The sequence below is a fragment of the Grammomys surdaster genome, unplaced genomic scaffold (assembly GCF_004785775.1).
Source record: "Grammomys surdaster isolate TR1022 unplaced genomic scaffold, NIH_TR_1.0 125852, whole genome shotgun sequence".
Taxonomy (NCBI): Eukaryota; Metazoa; Chordata; class Mammalia; order Rodentia; family Muridae; genus Grammomys; species Grammomys surdaster.
Window position 1 is genome coordinate 2,142,748 of NW_021620678.1, and position 26,737 is coordinate 2,169,484.

The 26,737-nt window shown below is 41.0% G+C and overlaps 1 protein-coding gene across 4 annotated transcripts in view; it reads left to right on the forward strand.

Moving 5' to 3' along the window:
- Nucleotides 1–26,737, forward strand: part of Tnrc6b (trinucleotide repeat containing adaptor 6B) — a 206,444-nt gene that overhangs the window by 167,147 nt on the left and 12,560 nt on the right. For all 4 annotated transcript variants that reach the window (XM_028789977.1, XM_028789979.1, XM_028789980.1 and 1 more), the window contains 8 exons: nucleotides 1,626–1,700; nucleotides 2,486–2,531; nucleotides 3,747–3,883; nucleotides 9,004–9,129; nucleotides 15,536–15,667; nucleotides 15,941–16,039; nucleotides 16,173–16,368; nucleotides 24,567–24,704. In XM_028789977.1, the coding sequence (XP_028645810.1) occupies nucleotides 1,626–1,700; nucleotides 2,486–2,531; nucleotides 3,747–3,883; nucleotides 9,004–9,129; nucleotides 15,536–15,667; nucleotides 15,941–16,039; nucleotides 16,173–16,368; nucleotides 24,567–24,704 (949 nt within the window). The remainder of the gene's footprint in view (nucleotides 1–1,625; nucleotides 1,701–2,485; nucleotides 2,532–3,746; nucleotides 3,884–9,003; nucleotides 9,130–15,535; nucleotides 15,668–15,940; nucleotides 16,040–16,172; nucleotides 16,369–24,566; nucleotides 24,705–26,737) is intronic.

The following is a 26,737-nucleotide window of genomic DNA, read 5'->3' on the forward strand; positions in this document are numbered from 1 at the left end:
TCTCTCTCTCTCTCTCTCTCTCTCTCTCTCTCTCTCTCTCTCTCTCTCTCTCTCTCAGACACACACACACATACCACAGACACAGAGTAAAAAAAAAGGAAAATACACCGGTATGCTTAATTCCCACCTAAGAACTCTGCCCTGTGAAATGCTTTCTAATCCTCCCAGGCTTCGGATCCCTGACACTGTCTCACAAGACCCTCACCTGACCGTCACCCTGGGTCTGAAGCTATGGGTTTCAGTGCCCTAATTTCTGCTGTAGGATAGAACAGTTGTTTTCTGTTAGAGACATTGGCTGAAGGAGTTCTTCCTGGGTTTCCCCTTCCCTAAGGACTTGCTTTTTCTTACTCTAGTCACTAAAGAAATCTCACCTCACTGCTCAGCGTCTTGGTACTCTCATGTGTCTGGACTGCTTTGGCAGTCTTTTGGTCATTTACAAATTAGCAGTGGATTGGAAATGATTGAGTAAAAGATCCTAATTGAATCCTCCCGACTCAGATGGCAACCAAGATTTACTTAATTGGGAGTCGAATGTTTAAATTCTGATGCCAGTTGTTCTGACCTTCAGTACTGAGGACTTCAAAATATACATAATCTTTAAATATGCAAGTCAGTGCCATTCAGTATGTTCACACGCAGTTTGTTTTCTTCTAAAGCTGAAATCTCTGCACTAATAAACTCACTATCTCTCCTGCTTTCCAGGAGGACTCTTTTTTTAATCTTAACTAAATATAGGTATCCTATCACTTTAATATATATTATTATTAATTTTTATATTATATAATTAATATATGTATTTATAATTATATATAGTATTGAATATAATATTCTGATATAACATATATTATGTATAATGTTATATAGATATATTTGTATATGGTATAATATTATAATATATATCTATTTATGGAGAGGGAGAAAGAGTGAGCGCATAAACAAGCTGGTTGTGGTGCCTCATATATGTAATTATAACCTTTAAAGACAGAGGCAGAAGGATCAAAAGTTCAAGGTATTCTAGGCTTTAGTGAGTGAGGGCATCCTGTCTCAACTAATACCAACAATAATAACAAGTATGGGATATCATAACACGTGGAATTTTTACCTATAGAATGCACAGGTCCACAAGCCCACCCCGCATCCCATTAATCCCTGCCTTCCACTGTCCCAGACCTCAAAGGTACTGTCTTTCTCCAAGCCTCTTTCCTACTGGAAACTGATGACCTTCATGCTGAGAACCATATGAAGAGCTCTCTGGATCCATTCCACATTGTCCCCACTGGTTGAAATAGTCTCCTTTCCAAACAACATGCACCAGTAGCAATTCTTTCCCTGTTACAAGCCTGCTGGGGTCACAGGAGAGCATCCTACTGGAGATGGCAGTGGTAGCATGTAGACATCTTACACAACCTGATACTACTACTTTCCATGTAAAAAGTAGACTTCATTTTTCCAGTTCACTGTGATAAGTAGGAACGAGTAAAAGCATGACTGGACTTAGGGCTTACTAGTCATTTAAAGCTATCAGATTCAGAAAGGTGAACTCTCAGCTTTGCATTCCAGTGTAGTTTATAGTCTGGGAGGTTGTGATGAGCTCTGTGACTCAGGTCACATGTTTTATTCTGTAGTGCTCGATAAAAGGAGGAAACAATGACTCGTGGATGAATCCTCTTGCCAAACAGTTTTCAAACATGGGATTGCTGGTAAGTTTCATTTTTCTTCATGTATAAACATATCTCACATTACAGGCATAGTACAAATTTAAGGACCACTACCCTGTACAGTACAAAATTACAGATTTAAATGTGGATTAAACAATGTTCTTGGCCCTCTGAGCTAAACAGTATTTCTATTTTATTAAGTGATATATACCAGCATTAAAAGTGAATTGTCTTTGCATTCTTTCTCTTGGAAAGGCGGGAACAAAAAAGACATTTAAATAGATACTTGTTACTAGTGTTTGCATCATCACTTTTATAAAGAAAAATAATCAGAATAACTATGCTGGAATTGATTATGTAGAGAATAATTTATGCTGGATCTTTAATTTCCTTTTCTCTTGGGAACACTGAGGACACCTGGTCATGGTTGTCAAAAGACAAATGATTTAGCTTGGCTACACAGTTCAAGATTTGCTCACTGGCACATCCTAAGATGTTGCCATCATTTAGTTACCGCTCGTGGAGTTTGACCATGCTCACTTAGGAATGAGTTCATTTCTCCAGGCAGCTGTTGAGCTAGTCCTCTGTCCATAGCTGTACTGATGTTGCTTACATGTGGAATTGAATGTTAGAGATTTAATTAAGCATGGATGGCCATCAAATTGCAATTGCAAAAATGTTGCAGCCTTCACTCCAGTTTCAAGTTCACTGCAGAGGGTCTTGTGGAGTGCCTGTGGTCAGATGTGGCAAACAGTAGCATCTCTTCTCTGATTGAAAAATGTATATCCTTAATTGTTTCTCACTTGTGTTTACTTTGTTTTGTTCAGAGTCAAACTGAGGATAACCCAAGCAGCAAAATGGATTTGTCTGTAGGTGTGTATCACTCCACAAACAGGAATGGGATATATTCATGGCTATGACAGGCCCTTGGGAATCTCCTGCCCTGCTTGGGTTAAGGCTATCAGATCAATAGATATTTACTAAAAGCTTTATTTTGTATAAGATTTCATGCACTATTTAGAGGTTGAAAGTTCAAATGACTGGAGAGCCAGGAGAATGCAAAGGGGTGTTAAATGCTAGGTGAACTGTTTAACTGTGAAGAGGGTGTGTCCACCTCAGGAGTCAACCTTGTTCTACCTGAGCTGGTTATGACATGGAAAGTTCAGACTTCACTGGACCATCCCTTATTAGCATCCAGATTTTTTTCCAAGTACTGGGAGCTAGATTCAGATTATTTTAATAAGTCTGTGATACTGGTAAACTAGGCCATCAAATTAACTCTCTGTACCCCAAGGTTTTCATCATTGACATACTTTTCCATTGTGACCAGAGCAGATGCAGGATCAGCCCTTTCGCCTGTGAGATTTTTCCTCAGTACCACTTTTGTTCACCTCAAGGAACATAAAAAGAATCAAACTAAGAGTAAGAGAAAACAGTCCTGGGTAGCAGTGGTAATGTGTAGTTTGAGCTGCAACCCAATCATGTCATCATATAACAGATTTATAGGGCTAAGAAAGGGAGGGGAAATAGTCATCATATATGCATAGAGAGAATAGGATCACACATGCAGATACTGAGCAGGTATCATACATGCAGACTAAGCTGAGCAGGGACTGTAGACATGCTCAACTGTGTTACATTCTTAAGCTTTAAATTTTGGGCAATAGGAGTGCCTCTGGTCCTTCTGTTCCCCATAATTGTTTTAAAACTCCAACAATGTATCTAACAGGTGCTAACATAGCAAAATAGACAGGTCTCTCACTGAGAACATTTGACTTCATGAGCAAGATGTATTCACCTAGCACGTCAGTTATAACCTAAATATTTGCATAATCAGTTTTCCCTCAAGTCTCTCAAGTGTTCCGTGGTAGACAAGCTGCAGCAGATACATATTTAATTTTTGAAAAATGGTCCCTTATGTGCTCCAGGAAAAGAGCAAGCACCCTGAACCAGTGCAGACTCTTCCTGGTCTCATTCCTAGGAGTAGAGAGAATTTGTCCCCAGTACCCCAGAGAATAAATGGACCAGGTTACAGGTGGCTCTTGAGGGAGACTTTGATTCCTGAAGTTTTTATTTATGTCCTTTCAGATAAGAAATTTGATGTGGACAAGAGAACAATGAATCTCGGGGATTTTAATGATATCATGAGGAAGGATCGACCTGGGTTCCGTCCACCTAATTCCAAAGACTTGGGAACCACAGATAGTGGGCCTTATTTTGAGAAGGTGAGTTGAATGCTTTGTTTAAAATAAAAGTTTATGAGAATCACTGTGTTCGTATTTGTCTTCTGATAGCTAAGTCTAGAGAAAGCATAAACTTACAAACTCAGCGAGTTAAACCATGAATATCCCCTACATTAATGTTGTGACATGAAAATAGCTGATGTCAACAGGTGATTGGGAGGAACAAGAACCATCTGTCCTTAATGTTTTTGTGATAGAGCTCTGAGTTTTGGGGAGAGAACGTGGGCACTTAGAACATGGAGAAGAAACTTTAGAGATAAGTTTACTCTGCAGTCTTCTTGTTCCTGCTGCTGTACCAGCTACAGACAAAATCTGGACTTTGTGCAAACCTTTGTATCTTCTGCAAGCTTGGTGCTGGGTCTGGAAAGGCTCTCCATCTTTCCTACTTCCCTAGTGACTTGTGTTTAGGGATATCATATTCTTCAAATTCTCACTCCTGATTGAAGCAAGTAATTTTTACTTGTTCTGATTTTTAACATTTCTAATGAAACTATTGATTCAGAATACTGTTTAATAGTGCTCCTGGGCCCCACAAGACATTTAAAACCAAAACATGGACATCTGGGCCAATAGCATTGCTGCCAGTCTAGGTGACACCATATTCATGAGAAGATTGCCTGGCTTCTGCTTCAGGACGTACCACCAGAGTAATGGGTATTAGACTCATAAACAGTGTCTGACAACCCTTGTCCTGGTGCGGTGGATGACTGGGTTTTACTGACTTAGAGGAAGAGAAAGTCTCTAATGAAGAGGTTGACAGATGGTGTCTGCTGGGCAACGTGTGATGATTATTATCAGATCCAAATTTCTTCTGGGGTTATTGCTAATCCACTCTCGCTTTGTTTATTCCTAGTGTGTCTCTCTTTCCCTTCTTGCATTCTGTTGCTTCACTAACCAACACTCATTGTGATTGGTAACTCCTACTACCTTTCAGCTGACTTTGCCTTTCTCCAATCAAGATGGGTGCCTTGGGGATGAGGCTCCCTGCTCTCCCTTCTCCCCTTCTCCCAGCTACAAGCTGTCTCCCTCTGGTTCCACACTACCCAACGTCAGCCTTGGAGCAATCGGCACAGGGCTCAACCCCCAAAACTTCGCTGCTAGACAAGTAAGGAGGCCTCTCAGATTTGTAATTGCTTGGCTGTGGCCTCACCTTGGCCCTGGTCTTCAGTTTATTGCATCATTTGTCTGTCTTGGGAAACTCGTTGATTACTGAATGCACAGAATGATATTAAGTGTAGGTTTTTACATCTTTCAGCCCATAGAACCCATCTCTCTTCATGTTTCTCAACATGGATTTTACTTTGTCTGTTTCTTTTATCTTTTCCTTTTTGGTTATAACTGACTTAGGAAAATATGAATGAGACTCATAGTATATAATCTAGTTATACATTTGCCATTTTTAATATTGGGTTATATATTTGGCTGGAGAGATGACACAGCAAGCAATTAAGAGCACTGCTGTTCTTGGAGAGAATCCGGGGTTCCAGCACCCGTATAGCAGCTCACAGCCTCCTATAACTCCTGTTCTAAGGGAGCAGATACCCTGTTCTAGCTGCTGCAGTCCCCAGACATACACATGAAACACAGACTGTTCATGTATGTAAACTAAAAGTAAATATTGTTAAAGCCATTAGCATATATAAAAGGAGTATTTCAGGAGTCTCTTTAATTTAGTATATCTGCTAACCAAAAATTAGTAGTAAAACTAGTAAGAATAAATAAATAAAGGTTTAAGGGTTACAGTATTTTAAAAATCTAGCTTCTTGGGGCTGAGGAGTTGAGTGTCTTCTTTAGAAATTAAGCCACAGTATTTACATAGAGAAGGAGATCTTTAGTAGTGAAGCTTTGAAGACTTAACTATTGCTCAAGCATTGGTGGTTGCCAAAATTGGTCCTCCAAGCAAGGGCCACACAGTAGCATCAGAACTGGCAGGACTGATCAGTGATGATGCTTACTCACTCTTACAAGCCTGAGGGGACACAGCAAGGCCACCAGGGTCTATTGTAGTTTCATGAAGAAAACCAGGAATCTGGGGCCAGCAATGCCTTACAGGAACGACTCCAACAGTGGTGCTTTCCTAGCTAGGGTTCTGTGACTCCTCACTTGCCATTGTGCCTTTCACCTTAGGAAGAGCCCAAGAACATGAATTACACAATGTGTAGTTGCATTCATTCTGTTTCATGTGGTAACTTTCACATGGACATTAAAGGCTCAGGTAAAGCAAGACCACTTAGACTATGGTATGCAGACTAAAGTAGATTATGCTGTGTCCACATCACATATTCAGATTAGTTTTCTCTGGATTCCCCAATCATAAGGCAGTTTTCCTGTCTCCTTCCTTTAGTTTCAGCATTTTGTTTGTTTGCTTGTTTGTAGTTTTCTAAATAGGGTGGGTATGTATTGCTTAATGAACAGAGAAAACAGTGTTTTGAAAATGCTTATTTTATGTTGAGATACAGAAAATATAAAACAGAGTGTGGTTCCAGGCTTGCATAAATACCTAATGCTATTAGTAGATAAATGCAAGTTTAATAGACCAGCTGCCAATTTGACATCGACTTTAAAAAAAGGCAATTCTTCATTGTCTTTGTAATGGGTAGGTTACTGCAAAATCCACTGGTATAAAGTTGGTGAATATGTCCTACCCATTAGGTTCTAACTGTTTCAAACTACTGTCATACCAAGTTCATTAAATTTACTTCATAATTAAAAGAAAAGCCAGACATGGTAGGACATTTAATTCCAGTACTTGAGTGGCCAAGGCAGAAGGATCAGGAGGCAGGAGTTTGAAGCCAGCTTGGCTATAATGTGAGATTCTGTCTCTAATAATAAGAAATAATAATAATTTTTGCCAAATCACAGAATATTTCAATCAGTTCGCTTTTTATTTTAAATTTATATTTTTTTTTCTAAATTAAAACCTGGGGTTGGGACATATATCCCTAATAATTATGAGGACATTAGACACAGGTCATCTTAGAAATTCCACATATGTCTGAAAGCTTGAACAATAGTCAGATATTGGCATGTGTACAGTCTTTGAGTCACTGTCTCCGTAATTCCTAGATCTAATGTTTTTGGAGGCCACATATTGTTGCCTTCAGCAAGCCTGAGCCAGAAAATGAACTAAAGTACCATATTAAAGTGGCAGTAAAGCATTTGTATAGACTGCTGTTGGGTTGCTTGTATTAACTTTGGAAACATCAGTGCTATGTGGTGGCTTCAGACATCCTTGAATTTTGGCAGGAAGCTGAGAATCTTCTTATCAAAGGAAAGGCTGAAATTTAAAATAACTCTAGCTAGGTGTGGTAGCTCACATAGGCGGGTCTCTCAGTTTGAGGCCAGCCTGGTCTACAGAGTAAGTTCCAAGACTACCAGGGTTACACAGAGAAACCCTGTCTCGAAAAACCAAAAATAAAATAAAATGACTCTGACCTGGGTGCAGTGACATAATTTAAACAACCCTTGGGAAGATAAAGTCTATGGTAGATCTTCAATCTTTTTATGATATATACATATTTTAATTGCCATTTCTACTTTCTGTTTGTAATCATTTTTAGTTTTAGTGCTTTTTAAGTTCATTAATTTGCCTCTAGCAGTCTGTTAATCTAATTTTGAATCATTAAAGCCATCACAGTATCTTCAGAATTCTAGAACTTAATGATACTATGTAAATTCTTTAAGATTACCTTACCCTGTGTTAAACTGGGAATAATAACCTCAGTTTACAAATGCATTGTTTGCTGTCCTTGCTGAAGATGTTTAGTGGGATGTTTTCAAATGAATGGTTGTTGGGTCAGTGATATGTGCATCCTGTAGACCAAGGCTTTATGGAGTTCTGAGAATGCCAAAAGGAGGGATTAAACTGGGACCAGGAAAACAACAACAACAACAATAGTGAATGACTGAATCGTGGTTTTAATGGACATCGGCAGAGTTCCTTCTGATATTTGGCTAGCACAGAGAGGAATTCGGTCACTTTGTACATGGATGAGGAGGAGGTGTGGGGGAAGATACCTTTAATGGGCTCTTTAATTCAAGCTTTGAATAGGCCAAGAGTACACAGCATAGAGAACCTCAGGATGCCAGGTGTGATGGGTGGGCCATGCCTCCAGTGCCAACTGACATACTTAGTAAGACACTGGCAGTGGGGACAATCCTCAGTCAGGGGAAACAGTGACAAGTTCTTTATTTACTGAAGAACTTTTCTTAGCTAGAAACAAATCAGAAAGATGGGGGGCCTCAGGGCTGACCTTCCCCTGCTTTCATTGGAAGATTAGAGATGAGCTCAGTGATTGACTGGGAATCATAGAATTAACTTTAATAGATAGATAGATAGATAGATAGATAGGTATCAAGGTTGATATATATACTTTTTAATGTGAAGTTGCAGGTGAGTAATGTTATTTCCATAATCTAGAATGATATGTAATGTATTCTTTTCTTCTTATTTTGGTGTGAGGTTGATGAACATTTTCTCATTTAGGAAAGAAAGCCAACAGATTTAGGACAGGGAAGGATGCTCAGCTAGATCAGAGTCCTTGTGAGTGACTGTGATTGGTTAAGCCAACTAATAGAGGAAAGTGATACCCATGTTACTTTACACAGATAGTTTGGTAATGGAATGTGTTTTTACCCAGGTTCCTTTTAAGATGTATCTCATGAAGTCTGAGAATTAAATTTGATAAGCCCAGACTCATAAAAAGAGGGTTCTTAAGCCGGATGTGGTTGCACACGCCTGTAATCCCAACACTTACGAGGCTCATCTCAGCTGACCACAGAATAAGCTGACCCTGTCTCAAATAAGCAGTCTAGAAGTCTTGCCCTGCCAGCTCCTTTCAGTCACAAGGAATGTAACACTACCTCTAACATTTTGTTAAATTTAACCCTTTCGGTTTATAGGCTCTATCAGACCATCTGTAGTAGATGATCTGCCTGTGACTGAGTAACTGTGCCCAGCATTAGGAGCTCCTTGATTCTAAAATGAATGCTGTCATTCCATGCAGTAGAGATCTTCATTCTTAGGGATAGAAATGAGAACTACTGCTTAATCATCTTCTTGAATTGATAAGACATCCTGACTGGTACTATTCTCTCTGCAGGGCGGCAGTCATGGTTTGTTTGGAAACAGCACAGCACAATCGAGAGGCCTGCACACTCCAGTGCAGCCACTGAGTTCTTCTCCTGGTCTCCGGGCGCAAGTGCCTCCCCAGTTTATTTCCCCCCAGGTAAGAAATTTTATGTTCCTACCTTTCAGAGTTAAAAAACCATTCAGGTAGCAGCCCATTGTTACTGCCTAGTTGATGCACAAGAGAGGATTGGTTACAGTTGGACATTTGACAGATCCAGGTGCCAAGTGAAAAATTATTAGAATATCAGCTCCCTTTTTAAATTGCATCAAGAATACAAAGTAGATGCTTTGCAACAACTAATTGTCTAATATATTGTTTTTTAGTGTGACTAATTAAAAGCAGTTCATAAATTCTAAGGAGACAGTATTCAAAAGCAGATAGCCCTCAAGTATTTGCCTGAAGATAAACAGGATTATGAGATTCTGCATTTTTCTGTACATCTCTGAGGAGCTGTGTGCTAAGATGCTGACTGGTTTCCTACTCTGAGAGAGCCCTAGAGCTGCTGAAGAGGCCAGTATGACAGGACACTCTGAAGCAAAGGCAGCAGGTAGTGGGATAAATGGCATAGATGGTCACCAAAGTTTGAGGACCAAGGTGATGTTTCACCTGATTAAATGTTACAAGCATCACTAGCAGTGACATTTAAACTGGGTCTTGAAGAATAAGTTCAAATTTTCTATGCGTGACCACATTAAAGAGTCCTTCCAAGCCACAGAAGCCTTGCTCTGGTGCAATAATAGCTGGCACTTGGCCTGAGGAAAGGCAGTTGGTTTGAATGAATGGCTAGTGGGAACAGGTTGGTAGAGATGCATGTATTTATCAATGGGATGGGAAGAAAATAGACAAGGAATTATGGACAGAATGTGGCAAAACCTATGTTTGCGTTATTCAGGAGTTTGGATCTTGTCCTGTAAGCTCACTTTGTCAAGTTGTTCGTAACTATTATCTGGGCTGCTACTTTTAAAGGTCTCCCTCCCTTCCTCTGTTGAAACAGTTTCTGGGATTTGGGACCTGCTCAATCATTGGTAGTTTTCTGTTAATATGTATACACTATATTTAAGTTAATTTAATATTACAAAATACACAGATATTTTGCGTGTGTGTGTTTTTGTGTGTGTGTGTTTTGTGTGTGTGAGTGTGTGTGTGTATACGTGTGTGTATGTGTACGTACAGTGGCCATGGATGCCAGAGGAGGGTATCAGATCCTCTTGAACTTGAATTACAGATCTCTATGATCTTTGTACTGGGACCTGAACCCCAGCTGCATGTGTCCATCTCCATCCTGTCTGTCCCATCTTGTTCTCCCTCCCCCACTTCACTGGGTTGGTTGGTTTGTGTGGTGGTTACCGTACATAATAGAATGTTAAGCATAGTTTTTCAGGGATGGCAGAAAAGTCTAAGAGATGACTTATACCTTATGTCTCTCCAACCAAGTGACCCCAAAACACCAGTCATACTTTAGAACACTGTTGTCTGGGGCTGCCGTTCAGCATGGTCTTTATTTACTTCCTTGGCTTTCTACTTCAGAGATACTTTCTCGGGCTAAGCTCTGAAGCTTACAGTGCTTCCCCACTACTCTTGTCTTCCTACCCTCCAGAGGTTTCCTTGTCTTTCCTTCCTCCTCCACTCCTTGACTCTCTGCCTCTCTGCCCCTTGAGTCAAGCTTCACAGCAGCAAGGATGACAATTGTGTTGCATGCATCCCATTGACTTTGTGCATGTGCAAGCTTGCTGTTCATCTATGTGCCCACCGTTGTTAACATTGTGTCTTAGTGTTTTCTCCTGTTGCGAAATAGTCTTCACATCAGTTCCCTCTCTTGATTCTTGGGATGGAACCCAGGGTGTGCTAGGTACATAACATAAGTGAGCTATTCCCAAGCCCATGTTGATCATTCTTCTGGTTTTTCATTTTTTTGTTTGTTTGTTTTTAGAGTTTTGGGTTTGGTTTGGTTTGGTTTTGAGACAGGGTCTTACTGTAACCCATGCTAGCCTTAAAATCACAGAGATGCTCCTCCTTCTGTCTCCCCAGTGCTGGGATTAAAGGAACATACTACCACACCTGGCAGTGTTAATCATTATCAGAAACGTGTTTCACTAGTACATTTACCTTGATTTATTTAACACTCTCTTCCTTTTTTTTTTTGGTTTTTCGAGACAGGGTTTCTCTTCTCTGTGTAGCCCTGGCTGTTCTGGAACTCACTCTGTAGACCAGGCTGGCCTCGAACTCAGAAATCCGCCTGCTTCTGCCTCCCAAGTGCTGGGATCAAAGGCGTGCACCACCACCACCCAACTCTCTTCCTTTTTTATTGGATATTAAATTGTTTCTAATTTCTGCTATTGTAAGTAATCTGCAGATAAAATCTTATACAAAAATCTTCATCAATATTAGTTTCTTTGTTTCTGTGGAATGCAGCCTGGCCTTAAATTTATGATCCTCCTGCCTTAGCCTGCTTAGTGGTAGGACCCATGTGTAGTCCTACATTATTTCTAAACCTAGTTGTCCAGAATGAAGTGTTTGAGGATTTTGTTTCTAAAGCATAAACACTGAAACTTAACATTTATTACAAGGCTGGGAATGTTGTTCAGTGATAGAAAAGTCATGTTTGAGACCCTAGGTTCTTTTCCCAACACAGACAGGGAAAAAAAAAAGGAATGAAGAATTGTTAAAGCCGTTGCTTGTACAGTTGATTTCCCTCCAGTCACTGGAGTATTCAGAAAGTAAGATTCTGGTGGCTTTTTCATGCCTTGAAATTTCTGTCATTTTGCACCTGCAATGCTTTGTTAAAAAGCCATATTGATTGCATCAAGATCTTCACTTTCTCCAGCCCAGCTGGAGACTGAGGGCTTTTAAGCCTGTATAATTATCTTTGCATAATAGAAATATGCAAACGTGCACTTTAATTACTTTGTATCCTAGGTTTGAACAGCCATTTGCCAGGAGCATAGTGCTGTTACTTCCTGGCCCCTTTTGTAATTCTTGTGTGGAGACACTGTATCTGCAGTCTAAAGAGGCAAGGGTACATAGGAAGACCTCCTGAGTATTAGCTAGTAAAGTCTAAAACTGTCAACTTAAGGAGCACATGCAGTGGTACAATGTAAATATAAGAATGCCTTGTGTTGGTGTGCTTTTCTGTATCCAGCCATTTTTAAATAGTGTGTTGTTGGTTTTACCTTTTTTGATTTCAGGCAATGAAATTAGATAGTATATATGAAAGAATTCACAAAGCTGGTGCTTTACTCCCAGCACTCAGGAGGCAAAAGGATCTCTGAGTTCTAAGCCAGCCTGGTTTACAGATCAAGTTCCAGGACAGCCAGGGTCACACAGAGAAATTCTCTCTCAAGGGGAAAAAGGAAGAAACTATATACTGTATGTAGTCTATATGAACTATATAGGAATATTGTAGAAGGTGTATTCCACATACCTATCATAAGACTGGTATGGGAGCCAAATCCCATGGTCATGGTATGCTCATACTGGCCTGTGGATTCAGAAGCTCAAAGAAAGATCAAACCAGTTTTTAAGTTGATTGGTAACACTCAGCATCATCGGTATCTCTTAGATGGTGAGAGAGACAGCAACCAGTCTCACAGTAGAAGTGGTTAGGTAACTGGGTGTGGCTGAGATCATGGAAAAAATGAGATGATGGGCCAAATATTTAGCAGGTTTGAACTTGATCAGATAGTTCTAGAGTAGAGAGTGTCAAAGAGAAGATAGATAGTCATGCATTCTCGAGGATGTTCAGAGGTGGTGACTTGAAATTAACACAGAACTCCCAGGTGTGGTCTTTAGCACATGCCTTTAATCCTAGCAATCAGGCAGAGCCAGGGAACTCTCCAGCCTGGTCTACATAGTGAGTTACAGGACAGCTGGGGCTACTCAGAGAAGTTCTGTCTCAAACAAAACAAAAATTAATAGGGAACTGGCCACTTTGACTTCGACCAAGGTGCTAAAGAAAGTAAGATTGGAATATTCCATGGAAAGCAACAGATTGAGCTATAAAATGGGAGATGGCATTAAAGAGAGACAGAGATACTGGTTAGAACACAGACTAACACAGACGGGGAAAGTAAGCAGATAATAGAGCCTTTCAAGTTCATCTTTGTGTGTGACTTAGTTCTTTGCTTACACTAGTTGTGTAGAACCAACTGGAGACTAAGGAGCGCTTCTTCTTCTGTCTTAAGTACAGTGTAGGGAGAGCTGGAGAGATTGCACAGGAGCATGGCACTGCCATGGTAGTTACAGTTGCCTGTACTCTCACTCCATGGGAAACTCTTGGGCTCCTGCATGCACATGATGCACATACATATGTTCAGATGTGTACACATAACATAAAATAGACTCCCATGGGTTAGAATTAAAAGTATACACTACCAAACCAAAATCCAGTCCAAAAATGCTTCTTTATTTTTAAAAAAGGAGGTAAGAAGAGCTAACCTGGTCTACATAGCTCATTTCATACCATCCAAGGCTATACAGTGAGACCCTACCTCAAAAAAAAAAAAAGGTTTGGAGCTCAGAGATAGAGTGCTAGCCTAGCATCTTTAAGGCCCTGTTTCATTCTTAGCACTAAGGCAGGTTGGGAGAACAACCAAAAAGCTAACAGACTTAAAACAAATTAAATCTTGAAGTAGAGGATGAATTTATGAAAAGAAAGTTAAAATGTTAAGACATTTGTTTGTGGGGCTGGAGAGATGACTTGGTGGTTGGGAGTGCTGGCTGCTCTTCCAGAAGAGCAGAGTTCGATTCCCAGCACCCACATGGCAGCTCACAACTGTCTGTGACTCAAGTTCCAGAGCATCTGACACCCTCACGCAAACATGCATACAGGCAAAACACCAATGCACATGAAATAAATATAATACAATAAATAAATAATAAAATAAAAATAAATACAATTTAAAAAAAGACATTTGTTTGGCTTAGCTAATGGGCTCGTTTCAGGGTAGGCAGAAGTTTTAGTCTCATCCTCCTAAATTATTCTCAGCTCTATCTAGTTGGTTCTGCGTTTCCATCTTTGGTCCCACAGGGTAGCACAGAGTGGCTGGCAATAAGTAGATAAAAAGATTAGAGAATTACATGGTAAATGACTCTTCAGTTGGAATAATGATGATGGTTTGTTCATTTAATAAGCATTTATAGAGTATCTACTTTGTGCCCTCTACATACAGATAAATATAAGAGACCCATTTGCATGGATTCAATATTACCTTGTGGGGGATGAAAGCAGGATTGAGTCTCGGTGATGGAGTGCTTGTGTGTCATTGATTCCTCCTCACTGCAAATGTAAAACAGCTGGTTCTAATTGGTACTAAGTTTGTCATTAAATAGTTAGAATGTGCTCACTAGACAAACAGACCTGAGGCTTTGTTAGAGAAAGTCAGGCCTTGACAAAGTGCTTAGGGGTGGCCATGTCCACTTGGTGTTAGACTCAACTAGAAAATGACTTTCTGTTCTTGGTTCTGTGGTGGGAAGCAGGTAGAGGTTGCAGAATCAGTTGTGTTAGCCTGAGGATGAGGGACTAGGGAATTCTGATCTTCTATCCTGTGACATATCTTATATGACATAAGAACAAATACTTAGGAAATGCATTTCTAAGTGTTGGTATTGATTAACTCAAATGTCTCAAAGAATACATTGGGCTTTGTATTGGCTGATTTAGTTGGTTAGTTACTTTCTATTCCTGTTTGAGGGATAGGCAAATAAAATTTTAAAAGGTTAAATAAGGTACTTGTTCTGAGTCAAACAGGTTAGAGATTGAGACACATGCCTAAGCACGTAAGTCAGTTTTATTTATTTTTAAATGAGGAACTCTATATATTGCCAGAATGGCCCAGAATTCCAGAGCGCAAGAGATATGTCTGCTTCCCAAGAACTTGTAACAAGGCATGTATTACCTCGTTAACACTAAGTAAGCTCTTAACTCCTGTGCTATGTGGAGAGGCTTATGGTTGTTCTCTGTGACCCAACTGATACCACTACAAAGGATAAAAAGTAAATAAAATCAATACATTAAAAAAAAAAAAGTGCCACCACAACTACCCGGCCTTTAGTCCCAGCACTTAGGAGGCAGAGGCTGGAGGATCTCTGTGACTTTGAGGCCATACAAGACTACATAGTAATACCCTGTCTCCCCCTCCAAACAAACAAAACCATACATACATATATGCATACATATTATATAATAAGTGTTTTCTAGTATGTAGCATATCTTATTGTATGGCATATTTCCAATACTGATCTCTCAACTTGTCATTTTTTTAAAATATCTTTTTCTTGATTTAAAATTTCATAATTTTTATTGCAGGAAATTAGAAACTCTTAGAATTAAAAGGTTCTTAATGGCCTCACAGCCCAGAGCTAGAGCCATTATTACACTCTGAAGTAGTTCTTACGGATGGTTTAAGAAAATGGCAGTGCTTGCTTTAGAGACATCAAGTCTTTTTCATGGGGGAGGGGGATGTGTTAGTAAGTTCTAAGGATTTTCTCTCTGTCTTCTGGCTAGGTTTCTGCCTCAATGCTCAAGCAGTTCCCCAACAGTGGCCTGAATCCAGGTCTCTTTAATGTGGGCCCCCAGTTATCTCCTCAACAAATTGCCATGCTGAGCCAGCTTCCACAGATCCCCCAGTTTCAGTTGGTAAGTAGCATGTGTCTTCCTGTTGCTGAAAAAGTCATTTGCTTTTCTTTTTTCCTTTGCATTAACTTCCTTCTTTTTGTCACTTGATGTTCAAACTTTTATACAGATGATTAATTATGATTAAGAGTTGATATATCATTTTGCCTGAAGGTAACCTTAACTGTAGACCAAGAACTTGGTTATGGATGCTTTTGACACACTGCCCTGCCCTGTAGCATGCAAGTCTTTTCCATGTCAGTCTTAGGAAGCTGTGGTTCCCTCATTGTTTTGTAGGCATGTCAGCTTCTCCTGCAGCAGCAGCAGCAACAGCAGCAGTTGCTACAGAACCAGAGAAAGATTTCTCAAGCAGTGCGCCAGCAGCAAGAACAGCAGGTGTGTGGGTGGAGAAGGTGCCCCTAGTGCTCTGGGTGAGAAACACCTTTTGGCTTAACAGCTAATTTGGGATCCTGGCTTACCATCTGTCCGTTTCTCTCGGGTCCTTTCTTAATGGATGCTGCACCCTCAGCTGGCAAGAATGGTGAGCGCTCTCCAGCAGCAGCAGCAGCAACAGCAGCAGCAGCAGCAGAGGCAGCCTAGCATGAAGCATTCACCTTCTCATCCTGTTGGTCCTAAGCCACATTTGGACAACATGGTACCCAACGCGCTGAATGTGGGGCTCCCAGACCTTCCGACCAAAGGGCCAATCCCTGGATATGGTTCTGGTATGTTCTGTGTGGTGGGAAGTACTTAATATAAAGTCTGCTTGTCCAATTCTATAGTCATGTTTGACTTTGCGTTACTCTCTTTTTCTTTCTTTCTTCCTCCCTTTCTTCCTTCCTTCCTTCCTTCCTTCCTTTCTTTCTTTCTTTCTTTCTTTCTTTTTTTTTTTTATATTTATTTTATGCATGTGAGTACACTGTCACTGTCTTCAGACACACCAGAAGAGGGCCTCAGATCCCATATGGTTGTGAGCTACTGTGTAGTTTCTGGGAATTGAACTCAGGACCTCTGGAAAAGAAGTCAGTGCTTTTAACCACTGAGCTATCTCTCCAGCTCCCACTTCTTTTTAGTGCTATTTATTTTCTTATTAAAAAGGGTTCTGAAGCCAGCAGTGGTGGCGCACACCTCTAATTTCAGCACTTTGGAGGCAGAGGTGGGCAAATTTCTGTAAGTTTGAGGCCAAGCTTGGTCTACAGAGTGAGGTCCAGGTCAGCCAGGGCTACACAGAGAAATACTGTCTTGGAAAAAAAATTTTTTTTTAATACTTTTTTATTTTATATATTTTGCCAGTGTGTATGTCTGTGTACCATATATGTGCAGTGCCCTAGAAGAGTGTTGGATCCCTTAGAACTGAAGTTACAAATGGTTATTAGCCACCATGTGGTTGCTGGAAATCAAACTGTAGTCCTCTGGAAGATAGTCAGGGGTATTAAGTGCTAAGCCATCTCTTCATTCCCCCATCCCCTCTATTTTTACAGTAGATAATTACATGCCTGTAATCCTAGAGAAGTAAAGACAGTTCTTGGCACTCATTAGTCACCTAGTGTAGTATAATCTGTGAGCTGCAAGCCAGTGAGAGACCCTGTCCTTAAAACAAACAAAAAAAAAAGAAACAAGGTTGGTATCTCTTAAGAAACAATACCAAAGGTTGATCCCTGACCCCCACATTGTAATACACATATGAACATGCATGTAATCATACATAGCATGTACACATGTACTCAAACAAGCCAATTGAAATTTCCTCTGAATGCTGTAAATAGCCGAGGTTGTATCTATGAAACTATATAAAAATTTAAGTGGTTTACTTCACTAATAAAGCTACCTTCTCAATGTGAACTAAAAGTTTAAGGACAAATCTTTTTAAAAGTAGGTGAAGTACATGTAAGGAAAATTTTGACATTGAAATTTTTTTTTTTACCCAGTAAGTTTTTTCTTTAGAAGTGGGCAACATGCTGTAAGCAAAGTTCAGTCAGTGAGACAACAATGATTAAAAAAAAAAAAAAAAAACCTAGAAGGACAGTGATGGCACACACCAGCACTCAGGAGCCTGAGGCAGGCAGATGTCTGTGAATTCAGGACCAGCCTGGTCTTCAGAGTGAGTTCCAAGACAACCCAAAACTACACAGAGAAACCCTATCTTGAAATAAACAGAGACACCCTAGCATGAAAGAGATAGGTACGCAGGTAGGTACATAGGTAGAAAGAATAGTTTTGTTAGTGGCATATGCCTGTGATCACAGTGCTTTGGAAACTGAGCCAAGAATATTGCAAATTCAAGGCCAACCTGAGCTGCATGGCAAGATGCTAGGTTGTTTGTTTGTTTGTTCCTTTGATGACTTCAGAATTTATTTTGGTAAAGAAGATACCAATCTGTATAAAAAAGAATGAGAAGACATAAGATTTCTGTTCCTGGACCAGTCCTTGATTGAACAGGTGGCTGTTTTCTGCCCTGACACTCGGAATTCCAGCTCGTGCTAGGAAGTAGTAAAGATAAGGGGTCTTGGATCCTGGGAGTCTCAGCTTTCACCGGCTGTCTTCTTACAGATGACCTGAGAACTGACTGAAACTCAGAATAGCCTCTCTGGGCTAGAAGTGGCAGAGCAAATACACAAAGCCTGGTTTCCGTCCCCAGTGCTGGGGGAAATACCTTTCTTCCATCTGACATAGGACAGGCCTTTTGCTGTGCTTGCCTATACTACCATCTTCTCTGGATTATGGAAGGCCAATGTGGCCAGTAGAGGGAGCCTCCCTTAAGAACTTGGCAGAAGCTGGTTACTGTGGATGTAGAGGTTAGACTTTTTTTTATTTTGGTTTTTCGAGACAGGGTTTCTCTGTGTAGCTCTGGCTGTCCTGGAACTCACTCTGTAGACCAGGCTGGCCTCGAACTCAGAAACTCAACTGCCTCTGCCTCCCAAGTGCTGGCATTAAAGGCATGCGCCACCACTGCCCGGCTGAGGTTAGACTTTTGAAACAGCGTACAAACACGAAATAGGACATCTTGTCCTTTTGCCTCCCCTGTCTCTTTTGTTTGGGGTTTTGTTATTAGTAGACCAGGCTATTCTCAAACTCCCAGAGATCTGCCTGCCTTTGTCTCCTGAGTGTTAGGATTAAAGGTGCTCCCACCTACTTTTCCCTTGTCAGAAAGTATAAGGGAAAGTCAAAAGCGGCTTTTTCATGTTTCAATGCATGTTCTCACTATTTGTCCATACTCACTTCAAATGCATATCACTACTTGGGAAGAAAAGTGATTTCCATGGCCAGGGTAGTTTAGCTTGGTGACACTGATACTTTTACATGTGTGAGTAAAGAATATATCACACATGGCTGGGATGTAGCTTTGTGGTAGAAGATTTGCCTATTCAAGGTTCTGGGTTCATCTTCAGTAGCAGGCAGAAAGAAAGGCAGCAAGCAAGGCATGTCTATAATCACAGCACCCAAGAAAAGAGACAGAGAGATTGCAGCCAGATGAAGGGTATCCTGGTCTACATGGCAACTTCCAGGTCAGTCAGAGCTACATAGATAGACCCTGTCTCAAAAAGGAAAGGAAAGGGAAAGGGGAAAGGGAAAGGAAAACTAGAATATCAGGCAACCCATGGTAGACAAAACAAGCCTGTGATTTCACCATGTAAAGCCCAGAAAATAGATCCAGGAAAATAAGGAATTTGAAGTCATCTTTGAATACATGAGACCCTGTCTCCAAAATAAATGGATGGATGGACGGACGGACAGACGGACAGACGGATGGATGGATGCAGGTTTATTCCAGTGATGGTCATCATAACATCTTCAATATTTGCTGTCTGCTACGAAGTGATATGTGTTGGTGATGATCCTATTCATTTTTAACAGCATATACCTTTTCTTATTTAAACATAATTTTTTTTCATTATTTTGTGTTTGTGAGTTTTACCTGAATACATATCTGCACACTATACCATATGTTCACAATTCCTCTGGAGACCAAAAGAAAATACTGGAACCCCTAGAATTGGAGCTACAGATGGTTGTGAGCTACCATATAGGTGCTGGGAATTGAACCAAGGTCCTCTGCAAGAGTAGCCAGTGTTCCTACCTGCTGAGCCATGGCTTCAAACCTAAACACAAAAATGTTTTCACAGTGTCTTACTAGGTAATTATGTTATTTGTGGTTGTTTTGCTGATTCCTAATTGTTTATAAATACTAAGATCAGAGTTCACCAGACAAAAACATATTTTCATTTACTGAAATGTTTTGATTTGGATTCTATTCCTGTTAATGTTCTTGAGAGGCAGGGTCCCATTAAACTCACTATGTATATCAGGCTGGTCTCAAAATCACAAGAGATCTCTGCCTCCCAAGTGCTGAGATTAAAGGTCTGCACCACACCTGATCTATTTCTGTTTCTTAAATAATAAATGTGTTTATGACGAGCCTTACTACTGTACCTACTACTTGTTCTGTAACTTACCGGCCTTAAACTCGATCCTGCCTCAGTGTCTCAATTGTTGGCGTGATACCACTGTGCCTGCATGCCTGCCTGTTCTGAGTAATGCACTAAGCCTGCAACATAGGATTTTACTGAAAATACCTTTTAAATATAATACAGGGCTTGAGTTTTTATAAAAATATTAAATATAATGGTAATGATCACAAAAACTGCTGAGCACGGTAATGCGTGCCTCTAATACCAGCCTGGTCTATCTAGCAAGCTCCAGGACAGCCAGGACAACATAGACAACAAACAAAATAATAACACATATGCTTCAGTTTTTCTGATGTTGAGCATTTTCAGTTATATGCAGAATACTTCTGCATGAAAGGGTAACAAGAATGATGTTTCTTAGTATGTCTGGTTTTTGTTGGTCTGGGTTTGTTGGTTGTTGTTTGTAAGTAATAGGGTCCCACTACGTAGCCTGTCCTAGAATTTTGTATAGACCAGACAGTCTTTGAACTCACAGAGATCTGCCAGCCTCTGTCTCCCAAATCCCAGGATTAAAAGCATGATCCATCACATTATTTCTAAATAAGCCTCTTTTATTGTGTTTTCTCAAAATGTCTCAAATGGCAAGCCAGCTATAGTGGCACCCACTTGTCATCCCAGCACTCAGGAGATAGAAACAGGAGGATCAGGAGCTACATGAGATTCTTTTTTCAAAACAAAAAATAGGGCTGACAAGATGGCTCAGCAGGGAAAGGCTCTGGCCACCACTAATGCTCTGAGTGTAGCCACTATCTGACTCAGATGGTACAAGGAGATGCTCGACTCCAACAGCACACCCTCTGAGCACATGCATGCCAAGGTGTGCAGGTACTCATACACATAAAGAGTGATGAGCCCATGAACGATGGCTGTTCAACTAGTCCTCACTGCTTTTTCTAAAATAAATAGTTTCTAATTCTCTGCTTTTAGCAAAATTTAAAATATACTTATTTGAATTTGGGGGTGATAATCTACAGTTTGTGTTTAAGTGTCACGGGCCAGAGGGAAGGGCCTATACATAGAGGGAAGAATGATGTTCTGACAACACTCCTCTTCCCACTTACTTACTTAAAGGATTTTTAAAGATAGGAGTAGACTGATACGTCCAGGGAAACAAAGCCACTCATCTACTAGAAAAACATTTCCAGTCGATCGGGTGGATTATGCCTGTAGTCCCAGCAGTAATGCTCAAAGCCAGCCTGGTCAGCCATGTCCACACAGCAAGACCCTGTCTCAAAACAGCACCACCACCCCCTATCCCCTGCAAAAAAAAAAAAAAATGGTTTCTAAGTAAAATTCCCTCCTTATGTTTCAGATTTATCTAATTTTATTTAAATGTTTATTTAATGTATTGTTAATATTAAACTATTTTAATATTTATATAGTAAGCCCATCAAAGAGTAGAGCTGTGTATAATGGAAATTATGAAGCTAAAAGTATGGCCAACAAGATGGCGAAGTGACTAGAAGTGCTGCCATCATGCCTGGCGATCTGAGCTGGTCCCCGGGACCTGCAAGGTGGCAGGACAGAACAGACGCAGTCAGTTCTCTCTCTCTCTCTCTCTCTCTCTCTCTCCTTCTCTCTCTCTTTCTCTCCTTCTCTCTCTGTCTCTCTCTCTTCTCTTTGCCTGTCTCTCCCTCCCTCCCTTTCTATATCACAGACACACACACACTTTCTCTGTCTAACTAAATGTATAATTTTTAAATTTTTAATGAAAGCATAGAAATTTGTGTCCATAGTAGAAAATCGTATCAAATACCAGGTGTGGTACAGTTGTGTTGGGGTCACCTTGTGGATGGCGGTTTCTCTTACCATTATTATGAAATAGTGGTTTCTTCTGTGTGCTCATCTTCAGTATCAGTGGCTTCACCCAAGGCCTCACACTTGGAGCAGATGCTCTTACCTTCTAGTCTACAGTGAACTGAATGGAGACGCTGAGAACGGGGTGAAGACACAGTTAGCTTAAAGAGAAGTTAATTTGGGAGAGTATCCTCCAGAGTAAATGAACCTGGCCAAGTGGTAGTGGTGAAGTGCTATGGGAAGAGGCAGGAAGGGATGATTCTGGCAGGAGCAGATACAGTAGGTAAAGGGTTGTTTGTATTTGCAAGGATGGCAAGTAAATGTCATACTACAGTGAAATGAGCCCCAGGCAAGAAGTGGACCAGGTCTTATCTCCATTGTACCTTAGTCTCTAATATAGAGACAGGCTTGAATTAGACTATTTATAAATATTCATTAAGTTGAACTCAGTGTCTTCTTTGACTGTGATTAAGACTGTGTGTGAGTTGGAGAATCAGAAGAAAAGCTACCATGGACTGAGGAAGTTTGGTTTTGATGAGAGTTCATAAGTAGGTAGAGGTCACTAGTGAGGTCCCCCGAGTACAGCCCTTAGGGTATACCACTTACTACATGACAGCAAGAGGAGTCTTTACCAGTGTCTTCATGCCTTAGCACGCTGAACAAGCACTGTGCTGTGGACTCCATGCAGCCCCCAACATGCCTGTTTTCACTAAGCTTTCCTCTTACAGTCTTGGGTTAGAAAGTAGGCCTTCCCAGGGTGTGTATCTCCTGTTCTTAACTCTGATGTCATTGTGCTGGCGCTTTGTCCTCATATCTCTAGTGAAACAAATGTTCTCTTTAAGGTTCGTGCAGTCTGCTCAGTTCTTCCCTTCTCTAAGATTTATGATTTATAACTCTTCATTTTCTACACTTGATGAGTCACAGAAAAACTCAACAGCTTAAGTCAAATAATATTAATTTGGTGAGTTTGAGAGACATTTTAGAACTTCAAAGAAAATGATTGTGTGAGGACAGCCTCCTTCTCTCCTTACCGGTCCTTGTGTCTTTTGTCATCTTTGCCAAAAGCCATGATTTCAGAAGCCCACAGGTGCTCACCTTAGCTACTTTCCTTTCAGAGGCAGAAGTGTCATGTGCAAGGAACCACAAGGACTCCCAGACAGCCCTCTGCCTCCCAATGCCCTGTTCTCCAGTCTCATTTTCCACTGTTGAGGATGAGTTTGGCTGATTGTTTTCTAATCTTCAGGCTGGAGAGGCGGCTCACAGTGTGGGCTGCTCTTACAGAGCACCTGAGGCAGGGTCCTAGCACCCACAACCACCAGCACTTCAGTTTCAGTTCCCGTACACTTTTCTGGCCTGTGCAGGCACTTATACCCCACACAGATAAATGCAGATAAAAATAAAAAACAAAAATTTAAAGCTCAATTCTACTTACCACCCTTACCCTCCAACCAAGCAGTTGGGCTAGTAATTTTAATTATAAATGTGAGGAAAAACAGGATTCTTCATAGAAATAAGTAACATTTTAGATGAAGGGAAAGAAGATATCAGATTCCCCCCCCCCCCCGCCCCCAGTCTGTGCATGAGTAAAACTAAGCCAGACAGTAGGATAAACCCTCGGGAAGGTGACCATGATGTGGTCTCAGTAGGACTTGGATCAGTAGAGCTTGAGGGAGATCCAGTCTAAGGCAGCATTTTACACTAGGAGAGCAAGTGGCAACAGCTGGGTTCTGGCCTGACTGGAGCCCCAAAGCCTGTTGACTGAGGTGGAGTGGGGACTAGTGTTTGGCCCTACTCACCCACAGCCTGTGATGGGTGGAAGCCCCCTCTCCAGACTCTTGTGGTTGTGTAGACCCATTTTGTTGGTTAGCTTTAATCTGCAACTTACCAATTTTGAGAGTTCATTTGAAAACTGCATTATAACCCAGTGGAGAACAGGTGACTGGCCCTGTGAGACTGCTGGAAGGTCTCTCGGGTTGTATGTGGCTTTTAGTTCTCTGGTGCTCTGTAGTGGGAGAATCTGACTCTTGGGGCCTTCTTGGGGCTCACAGCACTGTGAATTGAAAATCAATCTCTCTGTCTCTGTCTGTCTGTCTGTCTCTCTCTCTCTCTCTCTCTCTCTCTCTCTCTCTCTCTCTCTCTCTCTCTCTCTCCCTCCCTCCCTCCCTCCCTCCCTCCCTCCCTCCCTCCCTCCCTCCCTCTCCAGACAGGGAACATTGGAGTATCATCAGTGGGCTTCTTGCCATTCTTTAGGCGCAGCTGAATGTTATGAGTCAGACCTTGTACTGGTTCCTAAACCCTAGACAGTGAGGTTCCGTTGTGTAGCCTTTCCTCCCACTGGAATCCTTAGCAATTTACTCTTCCATGTTGGTATCAGATGTGGTCGTAGAGTAGTTGAATCTCCCCAACTGTCTGACACAAATGTTTGTTCAGAAAAATGTGGGTATAGGTAAGCACTAAGATGTACCTAATTAGATGACCCATTTTCATACCATAAAAAAAGACAACAAAGTTTTTAATACAGAAGGACCCAAAATTAGAGTTTTGAATCAAGTGGCTGTTTCTGTATAGAGACCATGTCAAAAGGCATTCTTGGGTTCTTCCTGGGGTATTTAGTTTCTGACGTAAGAAACATGTACACATTTGTGATGTCTTTGCAGGCTTCAGCTCTGGCGGCATGGACTATGGTATGGTTGGTGGCAAGGAGGCTGGGACTGAGTCTCGCTTCAAGCAATGGACCTCCATGATGGAAGGACTGCCGTCTGTGGCCACACAAGAAGCCACCATGCACAAAAGCGGTGAGAGAGCAGCTTCGTGTCAGTAGCAGAATCGTTGGGTCCCTACTCGGGCCTTGAGTATCTTGCATGTTTTGTTGGCTTTTGTATGTGTGTTTGTGTTTCCTTTTTGAGACTGGGTCTTTCTCTGTATTCTAGGCTGGCCTGGAACTCTCAGAAATCTGCTACCTTGGCCTCCACAGTGCAGACATTAAAGGCGTGTCCCACCACACTTTTAAGGCAGTATCTCAGGCAGGATTAGTGTGTTATTCCACCTCAGGAAGCAGGGGCACTCACTCTGTGAGTTCAAGTTAAGGAAATTCCAGACCAACATAAAGAGACCCTGTCTCCCCCAAAAAGTTATTTAGTTAAGTAAAAGAATAATTGCAGTGTCTTGTAGTCCATGTTGCCTTGAACTCAGAAAGTTCTGTTGCCTTTATTTCCCATGTCCTGGGATTAACAGTGTATACAGCATGCCTTCTTTTATGATTTTTTTAACTCTTATGTGTATGCATATTTTTTTATGTATATGTCTGTGCAGCACATGCATCCAATACCCTCAGAGGCCAAGAGAGGGTGTTGGATTGCTGAGAACTCTATGTCCTATAGAAGAGCAGCCAATGCTCTTAACTACTGAGCCATCTTTCTAGCCCTCCCTTTTGTGAATTTTTTTTTTAAGCACAAATCTTTAGTTTTTGGTGATGAGTCTCTTCATATTTTCCCTAATATGGTCACCTATTAGAGGAGGGTTTGTCTTTACAATTCATATTTCAAGGTATTTAAAGGATCCTAATTAAGGATGGCATAATGCCCCACTTACCGTGGGATTGAGAACAGTTATGAACTTGTGCACCCATAAGATTAAAGCCCTATTTAAGTGTCTTAAGGGAACAGAATCCTCTTGCTGAGGTTTTGGTTGGTTGATTGGTTGGCTGGCTGGCTGGCTGGCTGGTTGGTTGGTTGGTTGGTTGGTTGGTTGGTTGGTTCATTTGGTTTGGTTTTCTGAGACAGGGTCTGTATGAATTTGTGGTCTGTGCTAATCACAAATTTCCAGCTTTGTGCTTTTTGGGAGCTCAGAGATCAGTATCAGATTTTTAAAAGCTCCTGCCCTGCCCTGGGTATTGTTGTGCTTGTAAGTTGAAAACCAGCATAAGCTATACATAGTTCAAGGTTATATTGGGAGACATAGTGAAACCCAGTCTCAGAAAAAGAAGAAAGTAAAGTCTCCCTAAGCTTCAAAAGATGGCTAGTAGACTAGAATTCATAAGGTTTGAACTTTCTCCAGAGCCTCTGTTCTTTGTGAATTAGTGTCCCTCCAGACAGCATCTGAGTCATGTTATGAGTGTGGATTAGCCTTGCCTGTCCATAATTCCCTTTAAGAGCTTTTCTATTTCCCTAGAAAACAAATATGAAGTCTAGACCTTCTTTCACCCTTCAATGCAATGTTTATTTCATTTGTCAGTATTTCACTTGGAGTCAGAGTTGTCTTCATGACAATCAGTATAGATAAGTGTCTGGTGTTCCTGCTGCAGTGCCCCAGCAGGCTTAACCCAGCCAGCTCATTCAGTCTACAGCCTTTCAGGTTTCCATTATAAACCCTCTTTAATAAACCCTTTATAAAACCTCTTTAATAACCCCATGCAGAGACTGGGGAAGAAGCCTCCCAGAGCTCTCTGCCTGCCCCACTAAACATGATCAAAATCAAGAATAATTTTACTGACATTATAAAGGCTGTTTTATGGACCGAGTAACCTTAGTCCTTTGTCATCTGTAGCCTTGGGCACTTTTATAGCTCCCTCCGGCTAGTGATTTGCCAGATCTGTATAATAAATACAAAATGGCATACTGAAAGATACCTCAGAGGTACAGTATCCTCTCTTCTTCAGAGAATACAGGTCATGTTTTCCCCATTTCCTTAGCAGTCCCCAAGACAATTGAGCATTTCATTCTGCACTACCTCACTGTGCTGTGCCTCGGTGTGAGCCACACTGTCCTCAGAAGTGAGTGTCCTGTAAGCAGAGGATGGAGACACTAACAGTATCCCCTTAGTCTAAACC